General features: G+C 54.3%; 4 protein-coding genes across 4 annotated transcripts; all 4 read left to right on the plus strand.

Moving 5' to 3' along the window:
• Nucleotides 1–14: 14 nt before the first annotated feature.
• BDP55DRAFT_546583 (major facilitator superfamily transporter) lies at nucleotides 15–1,585 on the plus strand (the record flags this gene model as incomplete). Its single annotated transcript, XM_060568668.1, has 2 exons — nucleotides 15–213; nucleotides 297–1,585. 2 exons carry the CDS (start codon nucleotides 15–17, stop codon nucleotides 1,583–1,585), a joined length of 1,488 nt encoding a protein of 495 aa, XP_060432881.1.
• A 1,129-nt stretch (nucleotides 1,586–2,714) lies between these two features.
• BDP55DRAFT_629160 (dehydrogenase E1 component) lies at nucleotides 2,715–4,203 on the plus strand (the record flags this gene model as incomplete). The annotated part of the gene is made up of 2 exons (XM_060571989.1): nucleotides 2,715–3,350; nucleotides 3,430–4,203. The coding sequence occupies 2 exons, from the start codon at nucleotides 2,715–2,717 to the stop codon at nucleotides 4,201–4,203; spliced, it is 1,410 nt and encodes a 469-aa protein (XP_060432882.1).
• Nucleotides 4,204–6,087: 1,884 nt separating this feature from the next.
• Nucleotides 6,088–7,264, plus strand: BDP55DRAFT_431956 (uncharacterized protein). The gene has a single exon (XM_060567530.1). It carries the CDS (start codon nucleotides 6,196–6,198, stop codon nucleotides 7,114–7,116), a length of 921 nt encoding a protein of 306 aa, XP_060432883.1. The 5' UTR covers nucleotides 6,088–6,195; the 3' UTR covers nucleotides 7,117–7,264.
• A 258-nt stretch (nucleotides 7,265–7,522) lies between these two features.
• BDP55DRAFT_546695 (HECT-domain-containing protein) lies at nucleotides 7,523–12,778 on the plus strand (the record flags this gene model as incomplete). Its single annotated transcript, XM_060568685.1, has 3 exons — nucleotides 7,523–12,320; nucleotides 12,372–12,521; nucleotides 12,582–12,778. The coding sequence occupies 3 exons, from the start codon at nucleotides 7,523–7,525 to the stop codon at nucleotides 12,776–12,778; spliced, it is 5,145 nt and encodes a 1,714-aa protein (XP_060432884.1).
• Between the last annotated feature and the right edge of the window lie 746 nt (nucleotides 12,779–13,524).

Raw genomic sequence — 13,524 nt, forward strand, 5'->3', positions numbered from 1 at the left:
TTCCATCTTCCATGATGGAACCCAAATCAGCCATGGTCGACCACGACGCAACCGAACAGACGGATGTGAAAGACGTTCAAGATGGAACCTCGCAGTACGACGAGACTCTGGCGCCGACACCCGCGCAAAACAGGCGCATCCTCTTGAAGACGGACCTCGTCGTCCTCCCCTGCGCAGTAATTAGCATGACCCTCGCGTTCCTCGACAAGGCAAGTCCCAAAACCCCTCTCCTATCACATCAGCATTCGTATACACAAAGCTAACCATGGCCTCACCCGAGATCTAGAACGCCCTAGGCTTCGCCGCAATCTTCGGCCTCCGCCAAGACGCAAATCTCAAAGGGCAAGAATACTCTTGGCTCGGCTCCGTCTTCTACTTCGGCTACCTGGCCATGGAAATCCCCGCCCTCTACCTCATCACCAAGCTCCCCATTGGCAAATTCATCGGCGCCTGCCTTGTCCTCTGGGGCGCCTGCATCTGCCTCATGTCCGCCTGCCACAACTTTGCCGGCCTCGCCGCCATCCGCGTCTTCCTCGGCATCTTCGAGGCTGCCCTGTTGCCCTGCATGCTCGTCCTCAACGCGACCTGGTACCGCCGCGAAGAGCAACCCTTGCGTACGGCACTGTGGCATAATACCTTTGCCGGCGTGTTTGGAGGGATCCTCTCGTATGCGATTGGGAATATCAAGGGAAGCCTGTCGACGTGGAAGTACATCTTTATCATCTACGGCGCCGTCACGATCCTCGTCGGGTTCGTGGTCCTCTTTGCGCTGCCTGATTCCCCGCAAAAGGCGTGGTTCTTTGACGAACGGGAAAAGAAACAAGTTGTCGCCCGTCTCGCCGAGAACCAAACCGGCGTCGACGTCAAGAAGAAATTCGACGGACGACAGATCCTCGAGGCCATCAAGGATCCCAAATGCTGGTGCGTCTGGGCCTGCGCCATCGGCTACGCCGTCGCCAACGCGGGGATCACCAACTTCAACCCGCTCATCATCTCGGGGTACGGCTTCAGCCAGACGAAGACCGTCCTCATGGCCACGCCGCAGGCCGCGGTCGCCATGGTCGCCGGCGTAGTCCTCACGACCATCTCCATGTTTGTGCAGAACCTCCGCTGCCTGTTCTGGATCTTGTCCGCCATCGTGGGGCTAATCGGCGCGGTGATGGTGCACACCCTCGACATCAACCAGAGCCGCAACGCCAGCCTGGCGTGCGTGTACATCATGGGCTTCTACAACGTTCCCTGGGTCTTCATGCTGAGTCTCAACTCGTCCAACACGGCGGGCGCGACGAAGAAGAGCTTCATGGGCGTCACGGTGGCCGTGTGCTACGCCATTGGCAATATCGTCGGTCCCCAGCTGTTCTTGTCAAGCCAGGCGCCGCGGTACCCGCTCGGCATCAGCGCCATGATGTTTGCTTTTGCGCTCATGGCTGCGTCGGGGCTCGTGTACTATCTGCTCTGCGTGGCGGAGAACAAGCGTCGCAATTCCAAGTTTGGGGTGCCCGAGGATAGGTTGCAGGCTGGGCTTGAGCAGGAGAGGGAGGATAGGACGGATGGGGAGAATAAGGATTTCCGGTATACTTACTAGTTATTATACCACATGAAGAGAGATGTAGTTGTTGCCTTTGAGGGCCAAATCCGTGTTCGATACTTTTTGGTGAGATCTCCATGCAACTACCGCTTGACAGCTGGACCCTTATTGTGCAGTAGATTGAACTGGAAGTCGATGCTCCGGAAGAAAGATAACTAGTTTATGGTATTACTTAGGCTGATCCTTTGAACAAGTTCTTGTAAATGGACTCAAACTGTCCTACATGACGGTTTTTGAAATCAATGAGGTTAGAATCGGCTTAGAGACTTGGCGTTGGCTCTTTCAACCGGGAACCCACATTTCAAGCATAAGAATTGCTTAACCAGGGCTCTTGGACAATGTTGCCGTATTAGACAACCCCGACTTGGTAGTTTCAAATAACGCCGTGTAAACAAATTTCTCGATTGAACCGAGGAGCTGTGCTGTATATCGATCGTCGACATCCCTCGCCAAGCATCGGTTAGCACTGGCAAGGCGTCGTCTAGGACTGATATGGACCTGTCTAGTTTGATACCTTGTCCGGATTGCCAGGCACGGTGAACCCAGGCACCGTAATTTACCAAAAAAACAAAACAGATATCACCGTTGATTACCCAATGGAAGACCAACGCGTCCCAACATTCATGCAGTAACAAACCGTCCTTCAAAAACCAAACGTCCAGCATCCTGATTCGATTGCGGGGGCCAAAACAGTCCCTCGACGCCAGCACAGAGCAAACCATAACCTTGTCGATGGACTCCTGCTCGGTCACAAGCACCCCTGCCCAAGGTTCGGTTTCCCCTTCCTTATCGATAGGGAGAATGGATTCCACGCGGGGCGCGGGGAAAGGTGACGGCTTTCGGGGGCCTTGGGTCAAGCTGCCATGCGCTGCCACACTGCTAACCTGCCTTATCGGTAGCCGGCTTACGTCGGCTCAGCCATGACGTCGCAACTTCGGCCGACGATAGACGGTCTTCCTCGGGATAGCTGCTGTCTCGGCATTCTCCCTCTGAGCGCTCCTTCGAGACTTCTTTTCCTTTCCGTCCCTGACTTCAGTGTAATCGAGGAAAGACTCGTTGATTCTCTTCTTTTCACCAATTGAGTTTCTGAAAGGAGAGGACACAGTTTTAAAAGAAGAGAGAGAGAATGAGGACCTCCAAGATCCTTCGACGGGCACCCCTCGGCGGGCTCGCCCTCCCCCGAGCCGGAAGCGGTCCCTTGAAGACGACATCAATACCAACAGCAGCAGCAGCAGCAATAACAGCAACAGCACCTCAAACCCGCCGAGCAGCAAGCAGCCTCTCCCAAAGACCAAACGCAAACCACGTCTCCTTCCCCGGCGCCGTAAAGAGCGCCTTTACAAGCAGCCTCAAATTCGAGACGCCAGGCGACTACCCCGCCGTGCCGACCTACCGCGTGGTAGACCAAAACGGCGCCATCGTCGACGACGCCTTCGTCCCGGACCTTGACGAGGCGCAGATCGTCAAGCTCTACAAGGACATGGTCTTCATCTCCGTCATGGACCTCATCATGTTCGACGCCCAGCGCCAGGGCAGGCTGAGCTTCTACATGGTCTCGGCGGGCGAGGAGGCGCTGAGCGTCGGCTCCGCGAGCGTGCTGACGCCCGAGGATGTGATTTTCTGCCAGTACCGCGAGCAGGGCGTTTTTAAGCAGCGGGGCTTCACGACGGCGGATTTTATGAACCAGCTTTTTGCCAATTCGAAAGATCCCGGTAGAGGGAGGAACATGCCGGTGCATTATGGTAGCAAGGAGCTGAATATCGTGAGTACCCCATGGCCGAGACGGCTACCTCTGCGTAGGGGGTTGGAGAGTTGACCATGCTAATACGTTACCCGTACAGCATACCATCTCGTCACCATTGGCAACGCAGCTTCCGCAAGCTTCGGGAGCGGCTTACGCTTTGAAGATGCAGCGGATGCAAGATCAGTCGATACCCCCAAGAGTCGTTGCGGCCTACTTTGGCGAGGGTGCGGCTAGTGAAGGAGACTTCCACGCCGCCCTCAACATCGCAGCTACGAGATCATGTCCTGTAATCTTCATCTGTCGAAACAACGGCTATGCCATTTCTACGCCAACGCTAGAACAATACAGAGGTGATGGAATCGCCAGCCGCGGCCTAGGGTACGGCATCGACACTATCAGAGTAGACGGAAACGACATCTGGGCCGTCAGAGAGGCTACAAAGCGGGCCCGTGAAATGGCGCTCGAGAACGGAGGCCGCCCCGTCTTGATCGAAGCAATGACTTACAGGGTGAGCCACCATAGCACGTCGGATGACTCGTTTGCCTACCGTGCTAGAGTCGAGGTTGAGGACTGGAAGAGGCGGGACAACCCTATCACACGTCTGCGGAAGTACATGGAGGCTAAAGGCATGTGGGACGAGGCCAAGGAAAAGGAGTGCAGAGACTCGACTAGGCGGGAGGTGCTGAAGGCATTCAAGGAGGCCGAGATGGAGAAGAAGCCGCCGATTCGAGGCATGTTTGAAGACGTTTATGAGGAGTTGACGCCAGATCTGAAGCAGCAGATGGCACAGCTGCGCGAGCATCTAGACAAGTACCCGGATGAGTACGAGTTTGGTGAATTCGAGGGAGGCAAGGACAGCTTAAAGGCATAGACGAGTGAGCCCTGCATGATACCTACTAGGCTAGAGAAGAAATGATTAATGTGGAATCTCCGGCGCCGCGGACGTGAGCAAAGTCTATATTACTCATTATCGATATTTCTTGAGGTGTTTTTGATGACTTGCTGCACTCGGCCGCTTAGAAATGGAGTATTGGTCAACCCTGATGGCGCAAGAAGAGGTAGGAATGCCGCGTGCCCACCAGCCTTGATTGAATCCGCTCCGTCAGAATCTGGAGCACACTTCAAGTGTGGATGCGTAAACGGAGACGCGGTTCCGTAATGACGAGCGGCTTTGATGCGAAGCTGTTTTGGCTGTAGCTACCTTAGTGCAAGGTCAGCATCTGAGAGACTGGGGACTGACAGTGGTGGTAGAGCGGGGTTGAGCTGCCAAACGTTCCAGCACGGTCAGACACTAATACAATGACGCTGTCGTGGCTGTACGGGTTGAATGTTCGAACACAATAGCAGGCTTGGCCTGGCCGGATGGAACAGGGAGGCTTGTGACGGGTGACGGACGACGGCACGTCCATGATTGGCGTTGGCACGGTTCGAGGTTGTTGGGACGGAGCCAGACGGTAGGCGTGACAGGAGGGGGACCGTTCCATGACATAGTCCTGCCCGTATTGCTCAGTATTTAGGGTGCTAAGGTCAGGTACTCCGTAAGCATGTGTATGGCAGTACCTCTGTATCCGCAGCATCATAGCATGGGCCTTACCGCAGGGATTCCCCCCTCGTGGCCGCTCAAGTTGAGTTGGCGGGCCCAGTGTCCCCAGTGGCTACGTTGGAGCAAAAAGTGGACTGGACCACCTCAGCGATATCAGAGCCGCTTGGAGCATGTTGGCCGTGTGAGTATGGCCTTGTCCTTGCGCGTATGGTGCGTGGTGCGTGGTGTGTGGTGCGTGGTGGTGTGTGGTGTAGCATGTGGCGTGCGGCGTGGTGCTTGTTAATAACTGTTAGCAGCAACGGGTGGTGTGTCTGTCCCGTTCGCCGGCCACGGCCCAGGGCATCCATCAGTCAGACCCGACACCTTCTTCCTCTCCCGTGCTGCTTTGGCGCTGCATAACCTCTTCTGATCCTAAAGAGCATCCCTAACATCTCCCCATACTTCCAACATCGCCATCGAATCTATTCTCCTCCGACGACAACGACGACGATAACGATACAGACGATAAACCGTTTCGAAGGATAGATCACGCCATCTATATCGATGACTCTCAAGGCAACGAAATCCACTTGTTTGATCCGTTGATTCGGACCAACCTCCCAACATCATCGTATTTGTTGGCCATTCCCCGACGGCACTGATAACATCAACACACCAAGACGCCTAATTGCCAGCAACCCTCGAGCTGTCCTGCCTCATGGCGTAATCCATGGCAGAACGAATCGCCTCTGCAAATCAGCGCTCCAGATCGGTAGTCGACCACGATCCCCCCGCGCGCCTCCCGTCCACGCCGACGACATCGTCTTCCGGTTCGGGTTCGCCCACCTTAGCTTCGACCTCATCTTCCCAGCGGTAGGTGGTTGCCATTTCCCCCGTATTTGTCCTGTTTCGTTTCGATTCCTCGTACACTGTTTTGTGCTTCGCCGAGACAAAGGAGAGAGTCGAAAGAGAGAGAGAGAGAGCGTGTGTGTGGTTCGTGTGCATATGAGAGCGAGACAGAGAGAGACTCGAGAGTGAAGAGGAACAAAAAGAAGAAGAGCAGAGAATTCAAAAGAGGAGAGACAGGAGCAAGAAACATCCTCGGGAGCCAGGCGCGCAGAAACATTCGTTCCGAGTAGGAGAAGGAGCAGACGGGAGGCAGAGGCAGGAGCAGCAGGAACAACGTTCAGGTGCCGTGGGGTAGTTGCCGGCGACAGCCAACTCGTCTCGTGCCTGTCTGCCTTCACCTGGTTTGGTCTGCCTCTACCTTGCTGCTTCCTTCACCTTCACCTTCACCTTCACCTTCCGAGTCTTTTTCTCTTGATCCTCAAACTCCAAAAAATGCACAAAAAAAAGGCATCTTTTCGGCTTCGGGATCCAGCCTACCTGCGTCCCCCTCCTCTTCCTCCTCCTGAAGCTACCTTGCCTTCGGTACCCGAACGGCGGGATCTCGAACTTAAGCGGGTCGGGTCACTATACCTACCGTCTTACCTCACTACCTACCTACACCGCACCGCACCGCACCGCACCGTACATCCTGCCAGGCACCACCGCACCGTGCCTCTAGAGCACCTCGAGAAAAAAAAAAAGACACAGAGAAGCGCCTGCTTTCCAACCATTGAAACACGGCTGCATCGCAACGCTCCTTCACACGCTCTTCATCAAGTCTTGATCGTCTCCTCCGCGATACTTCTTCAACTCGACTCGACTCCTCTTCTCTCCTTGACTTCCTTACTCTCGTCACTCTCGCTTGGTCAGCTTCGGGCCAGTGCTAGCAGACCCCTCCCTCTACCACCCCAGCAATTCATTGCATGCTTTACTTTACCTCTCTCGTTCTGTCTAGTACTCTGCACATCCACATCCACTGCACCCACACACACACCACACACACATCTGACCTTCGTTGCGGACACACGAGGCCACCGGCATCCTGGCTTCGGCGGATCTGACTTGATCTTTACCTTCTTTTTTTCGCCTGCCGTTCTTCGGTCGGCATGCCTCAAAAAAGCCAGTCACTCATGTCTCCCAGAATTACTAGATCTTCTGCCCGGCAAGCGGCGAGTCTCGCGGCTTCATCGACACAATCCGCTGCAAGCGCCGATCCCGCAGCCACCGCCCCTGCACCACAGAGCTCCAGCCCTCCGAACCCTCCCACCTCAGCCTCGCGGAAACGAAAGGCTTCAACACAAGCTACCAGCCCTACTCCTGGAGCACAGCCGTCTGCATCAGCTTCCTCCAGGCGATCAAAGCGTCAAAAGGTAGTCGACGCTGTTCCACCGCCTCAGCTCCCTACACAACCACCTGCCCCGCCTCGCTCCAAGAAAAAGGGCAAATCTACCGCCGCCATGTCGAGCCCAGAGTAAGCAATCCCACTACCTGAACTTGGAGCTTGAGAACCTTCAAAGCTGACTGTTCTTGCTAGCATTTCCGCCGATCCTGCGAACGCATCTGAGAATACTGCACCCTCGGCGTCTTCAAGCCGCAAATCCAGCAGCAGCCGAAGCAAGAGGACTGCCCCCGGCACCACAGGTAACCACGAGTTGCCTATACTCTAATACCTATGGATCATGGTACTGATTCGGCATACACAGATCCTTCTGCCAACACATCCAGTTCTTCTCGTAAGACAAAACGGAATGCCGCAAATAATGCGGACGCCGACACCGCGATGACGGGCACAGATGACACCGAAAAGGAGTCTCTTCCTCTCCCGCCCCCACCACCTCCACCCGAACATCACGACGACGATGATAGTGACGATAACGATGACGATGACGAGGGTCAGCGATACGATGACGATGTAGACGATGATCCCTTTGGCGGATTCGGAGGTCCAGGGGGTCCCGGTGGCTTGTCAAGTACCTTGCGGGCCTTGACAGGCATGATGACGGGCATTTCATCTCGCCTGCGAGACCTTCTGAACAGCCTGCGTCAAAAAGATGACCCATCAGTGCAGCTGATCGCCCTGCAAGAGCTATCTGAAATCTTGTTGGTGTCCAACGAGGACAACTTGTCAGGTCACTTTTCACCTGATGCCTTCGTCAAGGAATTGGTGACTTTGATGCAACCAAACGAGATGACGGGCGAAGAGAACCCTGAAATCATGCTGCTCGCCTGCCGTTGCCTGGCAAACTTGATGGAGGCATTGCCCGCCAGTGTGGCCAACGTCGTTTACGGAGGCGCTGTCCCCGTGCTCTGCCAAAAGTTGCTCGAGATCTCCTTTATCGATCTTGCCGAGCAAGCCCTGAGCACCCTCGAAAAGATTTCAGCAGAGTACCCCTCCAGCATTGTCCGAGAGGGTGGGTTGACCGCCTGCTTGTCTTACCTGGATTTCTTCGCAACAAGCACACAAAGAACAGCGGTGACTACGGCTGCAAATTGCTGCCGAAACATCCCAGAGGATTCTTTCCCGGTAATTCGAGATGTCATGCCCACGCTTCTCAACGTCTTGGGCAGCAGCGACCAGCGAGTGGTTGAAAAGGCTTCCATCTGCGTCTCTGGCATTGTGGAGAGCTTCAAATACCAGTCTGCAAAGCTGGAGGAGCTCGTCAGTGTCGATCTGTTGAAGGCTGTCCTGAGACTGCTTGTGCCAGGCACCACCAACCTCATCGGGGCTGATATCCACACGCAATTCCTGCGGGTGTTGGCCTTTACGGCTCGTGCTAGCCCCCAGCTTTCGGCGGACTTATTTAAGCTCAACATCGTAGAGACACTTTACCAAATCCTCACCGGCGTTTCTCCGCCTAGCGGCACAGAAGACGTTGCCTCCAAATTGGACAGTGTCGTCATCATGCAGGCCTTGATCCATCGCCCAAAGGAGCAGATTATCGAGACTCTCAACGTCATTTGCGAGCTGCTCCCTAGCCTGCCTCGTAATGCCGACCCTTCATATGGCGATTTCGTGGAGATGAACGCAACAGAACCCATCACTCCTTCATCCACAGCAGCTGGAAAGACGCGCAAGTCACCAAACGACAAGAGAATCGAGCTGCTCGACACCTGCAAATCCGAAGTTCGCCGCTTTGCCCTCATTCTTTTTCCGACCTTGACCGACGCTTTTTCGAGCACAGTTAATCTCAACGTTCGTCAAAAGGTACTAACAGCCCAGCTGAAGATGCTTTCGAACCTCGACGAGGAAATTCTTGGCGAAGCCCTAAAGACAGTGTCTTATGCTTCTTTCCTGGCTTCGATTTTATCTCAACAGGACCATCCCTCACTGGTCATGCTGGCACTCCAAGCTACAGAACTCCTTCTCAGTCGCTTGGAGGATGTTTACCGATATCAGCTTTACCGTGAAGGTGTCATCTCGGAAATTACCAAATTAGCCATCGAGGAGCACACTCCACCCCCAGCGCCAGAGCCGGTCGGCTCTCAGGAGTCCAACAATGCAGAATTGCAGGCTGCGGCAGATTCTGGTGATCAATCTTCCGACAACGAAGAGTCAGAAGACGATGAAGAGCACGAAGAGTCGGATGACGAGGAGAATGAGGAGGACAATGAGAATGAGCCTCACCCAGACGACATTTCTGGGTCGCCGGTTAGCTCTGGCGGCTCAACCATGTCGCTTGACGGGCCGCCTCAGCATTTCCTGTCAGATGTCCCGTCGATGCGAAGTAGGATTCGTGAGGTGGCTAAGAAGTTCTTGGAGAGCCACGAAACCGAGAAGCACGGCAAGGCCATGAAGAAAAAGGCGACCAAGATTCTTACTAATCTATCAGATCTTGCCGAAGAGATTGAAGCTTTTTACCTCAACAGATCGGCAGGCAACCTTGCACCTGAGAACGGTGTAGAGCTCTTCAAGAAGCTGGCCTCGTCTTTCGACGCGGACGTTCTCGAAAGTGTCACTAGCGCAGAGCTTCTGGCTTCTGGGCTCGTTAGAGTGCTTTTGGAGGTTTTCAGCAATCCCGACGAGGATCTAGCCCGCACGGCACAGGCGGACTTCTTGCAGGTCTTCATGGGCTACAGCGTCAAATCCAAGCCCAAGACTGCCACTGCAGATTCACCTGCGACTCCTTTCAGTGTCATGGTTCACAAACTTCAGGATTTGCTTAGTAGATCTGAGCATTTCGAGGTCATTACTGTCCACCAAAATACCTTCGATGGCAATCGCAGTAGTGCGGCGTCTATGCTCGCGAAGCAAATTCGGCTCAGACTTGTAGCTGACGATGAGTCTATACCCAAGTCGTATCGGAACATCATGGTTTCGATCCACGCCATTGCTACTTTCAAGTCTCTCGATGACTACCTGAGGCCCAGAATCAGTCTTTCGGAACGGCCACGTGGCTCCTCAAGGCGGGCCGACAACCTGTCGAGGGCCCTTGCCTCGTTGGCAGGCTCTGCTGGTTTGCCACTTAGCCATGCGGCAGCTAGACTTGCCGAGCGCCATGCGGAGCGCCATGCAGCAGCGTCTGGGTCAAGTCCGATCCCGCCACCGCCCAGTGTGCCCACGCCCAGCGGTTCGCGTTCTCTTCGCAAGACGAAGTCGAAGTCAACACCGCAGCCGGAGAGTGCGGCTACTCCTGACACCTCTTCCAGCACCAGGGATAAGGGTGTTCTGAGGAGATCTACCCGTCGTAGTGCGGCGTCGGCTGCAGACAGCCCAGTGCCGTCTAGGCCACCTCCGGAAGATGACGACTTGGAGAATGCACTTGAGTGCGCAGATGAAAAGCATCTGTCTGACGACGAAGAGATTGGCGGTAGCAGTGCATTGGATGCTATTGTTGGTGACTTGGATGAGGATATGAGCGAGTCTCCCGGTCCCGAGCCTGGTGCTGTCAATATGGAAATCGCAGCTGGTGGCAAGGTCACTGCACGGAAGGATGATGGGACCAGAGTGCCCACGCCATCCCAGAGTTCTCTGCCTACTCGTTCCAGTGCTCTTCCGCCCCCTCCTGTGGCACAAAGCACCCCCACGCCGGCAACTTCATCGAGGCCGATGTCATACGCTGCAGCTATCCAAGCTGTGCCGCAAGACTGGCATATCCAGTTCACTCTCGACAACAAGGTGATTACGAGCGAGACTACCATCTACCGTGCCGTCCACACCTCAGCCGCCAACTCTGATGAGCACTTTAGCCGAAGTGTCTGGTCTGCAGTGCACCCGATTAAGTTCCGACGGGCCCCCGGTCCGCCACCCGCTGAAACCCTTTCGTTCAGTTCCAATGCCCAAGCCAATACGGAGGAGAACGGCGAAGGAAACGTGCCGGCATCTCTCGCTAAGCATCCTTCGACAGCCTCTATTCTTCGCCTTCTCAATATTCTTCACGACTTGAATGCCAACATTGAAGACGTCATGGTTGAAAACAGCGAAAAGGATGCCGTTCGACTGAATGTTGAGCCCCTATCACAGTTCGTCAATACCAAGTTGACTGCGAAGCTCAATAGGCAGCTCGAAGAGCCTTTGATCGTCGCGAGCAATTGCCTGCCAAGTTGGGTAGAAGACCTTGCGCGACTGTACCCTTTCCTCTTCCCCTTCGAGACCAGGCATTTGTTCTTGCAGTCGACCTCATTTGGGTATGCCCGGTCGATGACTCGCTGGCAGAACGCTCACTCCGCCGACGACTCGCGCCGCGACCGTCGCGACGATAGACCATTCCTGGGTCGCTTACAGCGCCAGAAGGTACGCATTTCAAGATCCAAAATCTTGGAGTCGGCCCTGAAAGTCATGGAGCTATATGGCGCGTCTCAGAGCATTCTAGAGGTTGAATACTTCGAGGAAGTCGGAACCGGTCTGGGCCCTACACTTGAGTTCTACTCTACGGTATCGAGAGAGTTCTCCAAGAAAAAGCTTAAGCTATGGAGAGAGATGGACTCGAACGACTCGGAAGAGTACATCTCTGGAGCTAGTGGCCTTTTCCCTAGGCCACTCAGCGACGATGAAGCTATTGCACCTAACGGGGAACGTATCCTGCAACTGTTCAAAACCCTCGGCAAATTTGTTGCTCGTTCCATGATCGATTCTCGCATCATTGATCTGAACTTCAATCCCACCTTCTTCCGCATTGGAGATGGCTCATCGGCACCTGGCGTGAAGCCATCTCTTGGCGCGGTCAAGGTTGTTGATCCTGGCTTAGCTAGGTCCCTGAAGACCATCAAGAAGTTCGCTGTGGCCAAGAAGGAAATCGACGAAGACCCTTCGCGAACGCCGGCTCAAAAGGTTGCCGATACCGAGGATATCGTTATTGACGGTGTCAAGTTGGACGACCTGTGTCTGGATTTCACCCTTCCTGGCTTCCCAGAAATCGAGCTCATGCCCAATGGTGGGCAAGTTCGAGTCACGATTGATAACGTGGAGTCGTACCTTGAAAGTGTTATTGACATGACCCTGGGCACTGGTGTTCGCCGCCAGGTTGATGCCTTCCGTACCGGCTTCTCTCAAGTCTTCCCCTACTCGGCTCTAAGCGCATTCACTCCCGATGAGCTGGTAACTTTGTTTGGCCGGGTTGATGAGGACTGGTCTCTCGAGAGTAAGTAGTTCTCCGTGGGCTCGACTGGTGATATACTGACATCCTCGCTAGCACTCATGGATTCAATCAAGGCAGACCACGGCTACAATATGGACAGCAAGACCGTCAAGAACTTGCTACAGACAATGAGCGAGCTGTCAGCTCCTGAGCGCCGCGATTTCTTGCAATTCGCCACAGGCAGCCCCAAGCTCCCCATTGGAGGTACGTCCCCCCCCCCCTTGTCGACTAGTCTCAAGTAGCCAGTGCTAACACAAACGACAGGTTTCAAGAGCTTGACACCCATGTTCACGGTCGTCTGCAAGCCAAGTGAACACCCCTACACGTCTGACGACTATCTCCCCAGCGTCATGACGTGTGTCAACTACCTCAAACTACCCGACTACACCAATATCGAAGCCATGCGCAAACAGCTCTCTACTGCCATCAAGGAAGGCCAGGGAGCTTTCCACCTATCATAGACGGCGTGTCTGTCACCGACTTAGCGAACTCCAGGAAAACAAAGCAGAAAAAACAGACAGCGAAACTGATGGCCGGGTTGGCCATCTCAGCGAACGTCGCCACATCTATATGATTGTGGTATGAAATACATCAACGAGCATTGCACACCGGGCGATGGTATTCTTTCAACAATAAAGACTTTATGGATGGAAATGGTCTGGGTCAGGGAACACCAGTTTTGAGTGAGGTGGATTGAAGGGCGCGGGAAGCACATGGAAGAGAAGCCCTTCTCCACCCGACTTTGCATGGCAGGTTCGTTAGGCGTCAGACTTGCTTTTCGGCTTGCCTCCCTGCTATGGCCTCGAGGTATCTTTCACTTGTCTCGGCACTGTTTCTTGGGTCCATGACCAGACCCAGTTGAAGCCTGCTGGTTGACGTATCAAGGGGTACTTAGTTGATAGAATGGTCAAAATTGATTTGTGAGAACATGAGTGTGTGTTCAAATGTGATCATGATGCTATTGCCGCCTTGCAGATGAGAGATGGCGAACTTGTTCACCGGTTATTGCATGCTCACGAGTAATCGGGATAGAGTTCAGCACACACTCTTCTGGGCGTAAAGGTCTCTCATTTCATCACAGGAATCTAATGTCCCCCCTATTTGCGCGCAATACAAAGGCTTTGTTGTCCACCCCATGGATACCGAAAACCCCTCTCTCTCGGATCAAAAGTGGCCTTCAAAAAAACGTCGCCTCCAAAGATTCCTT

This window comes from Colletotrichum godetiae (genome assembly GCF_030913485.1).
Source record: "Colletotrichum godetiae strain CBS 193.32 chromosome Unknown BDP55scaffold_9, whole genome shotgun sequence".
Taxonomy (NCBI): Eukaryota; Fungi; Ascomycota; class Sordariomycetes; order Glomerellales; family Glomerellaceae; genus Colletotrichum; species Colletotrichum godetiae.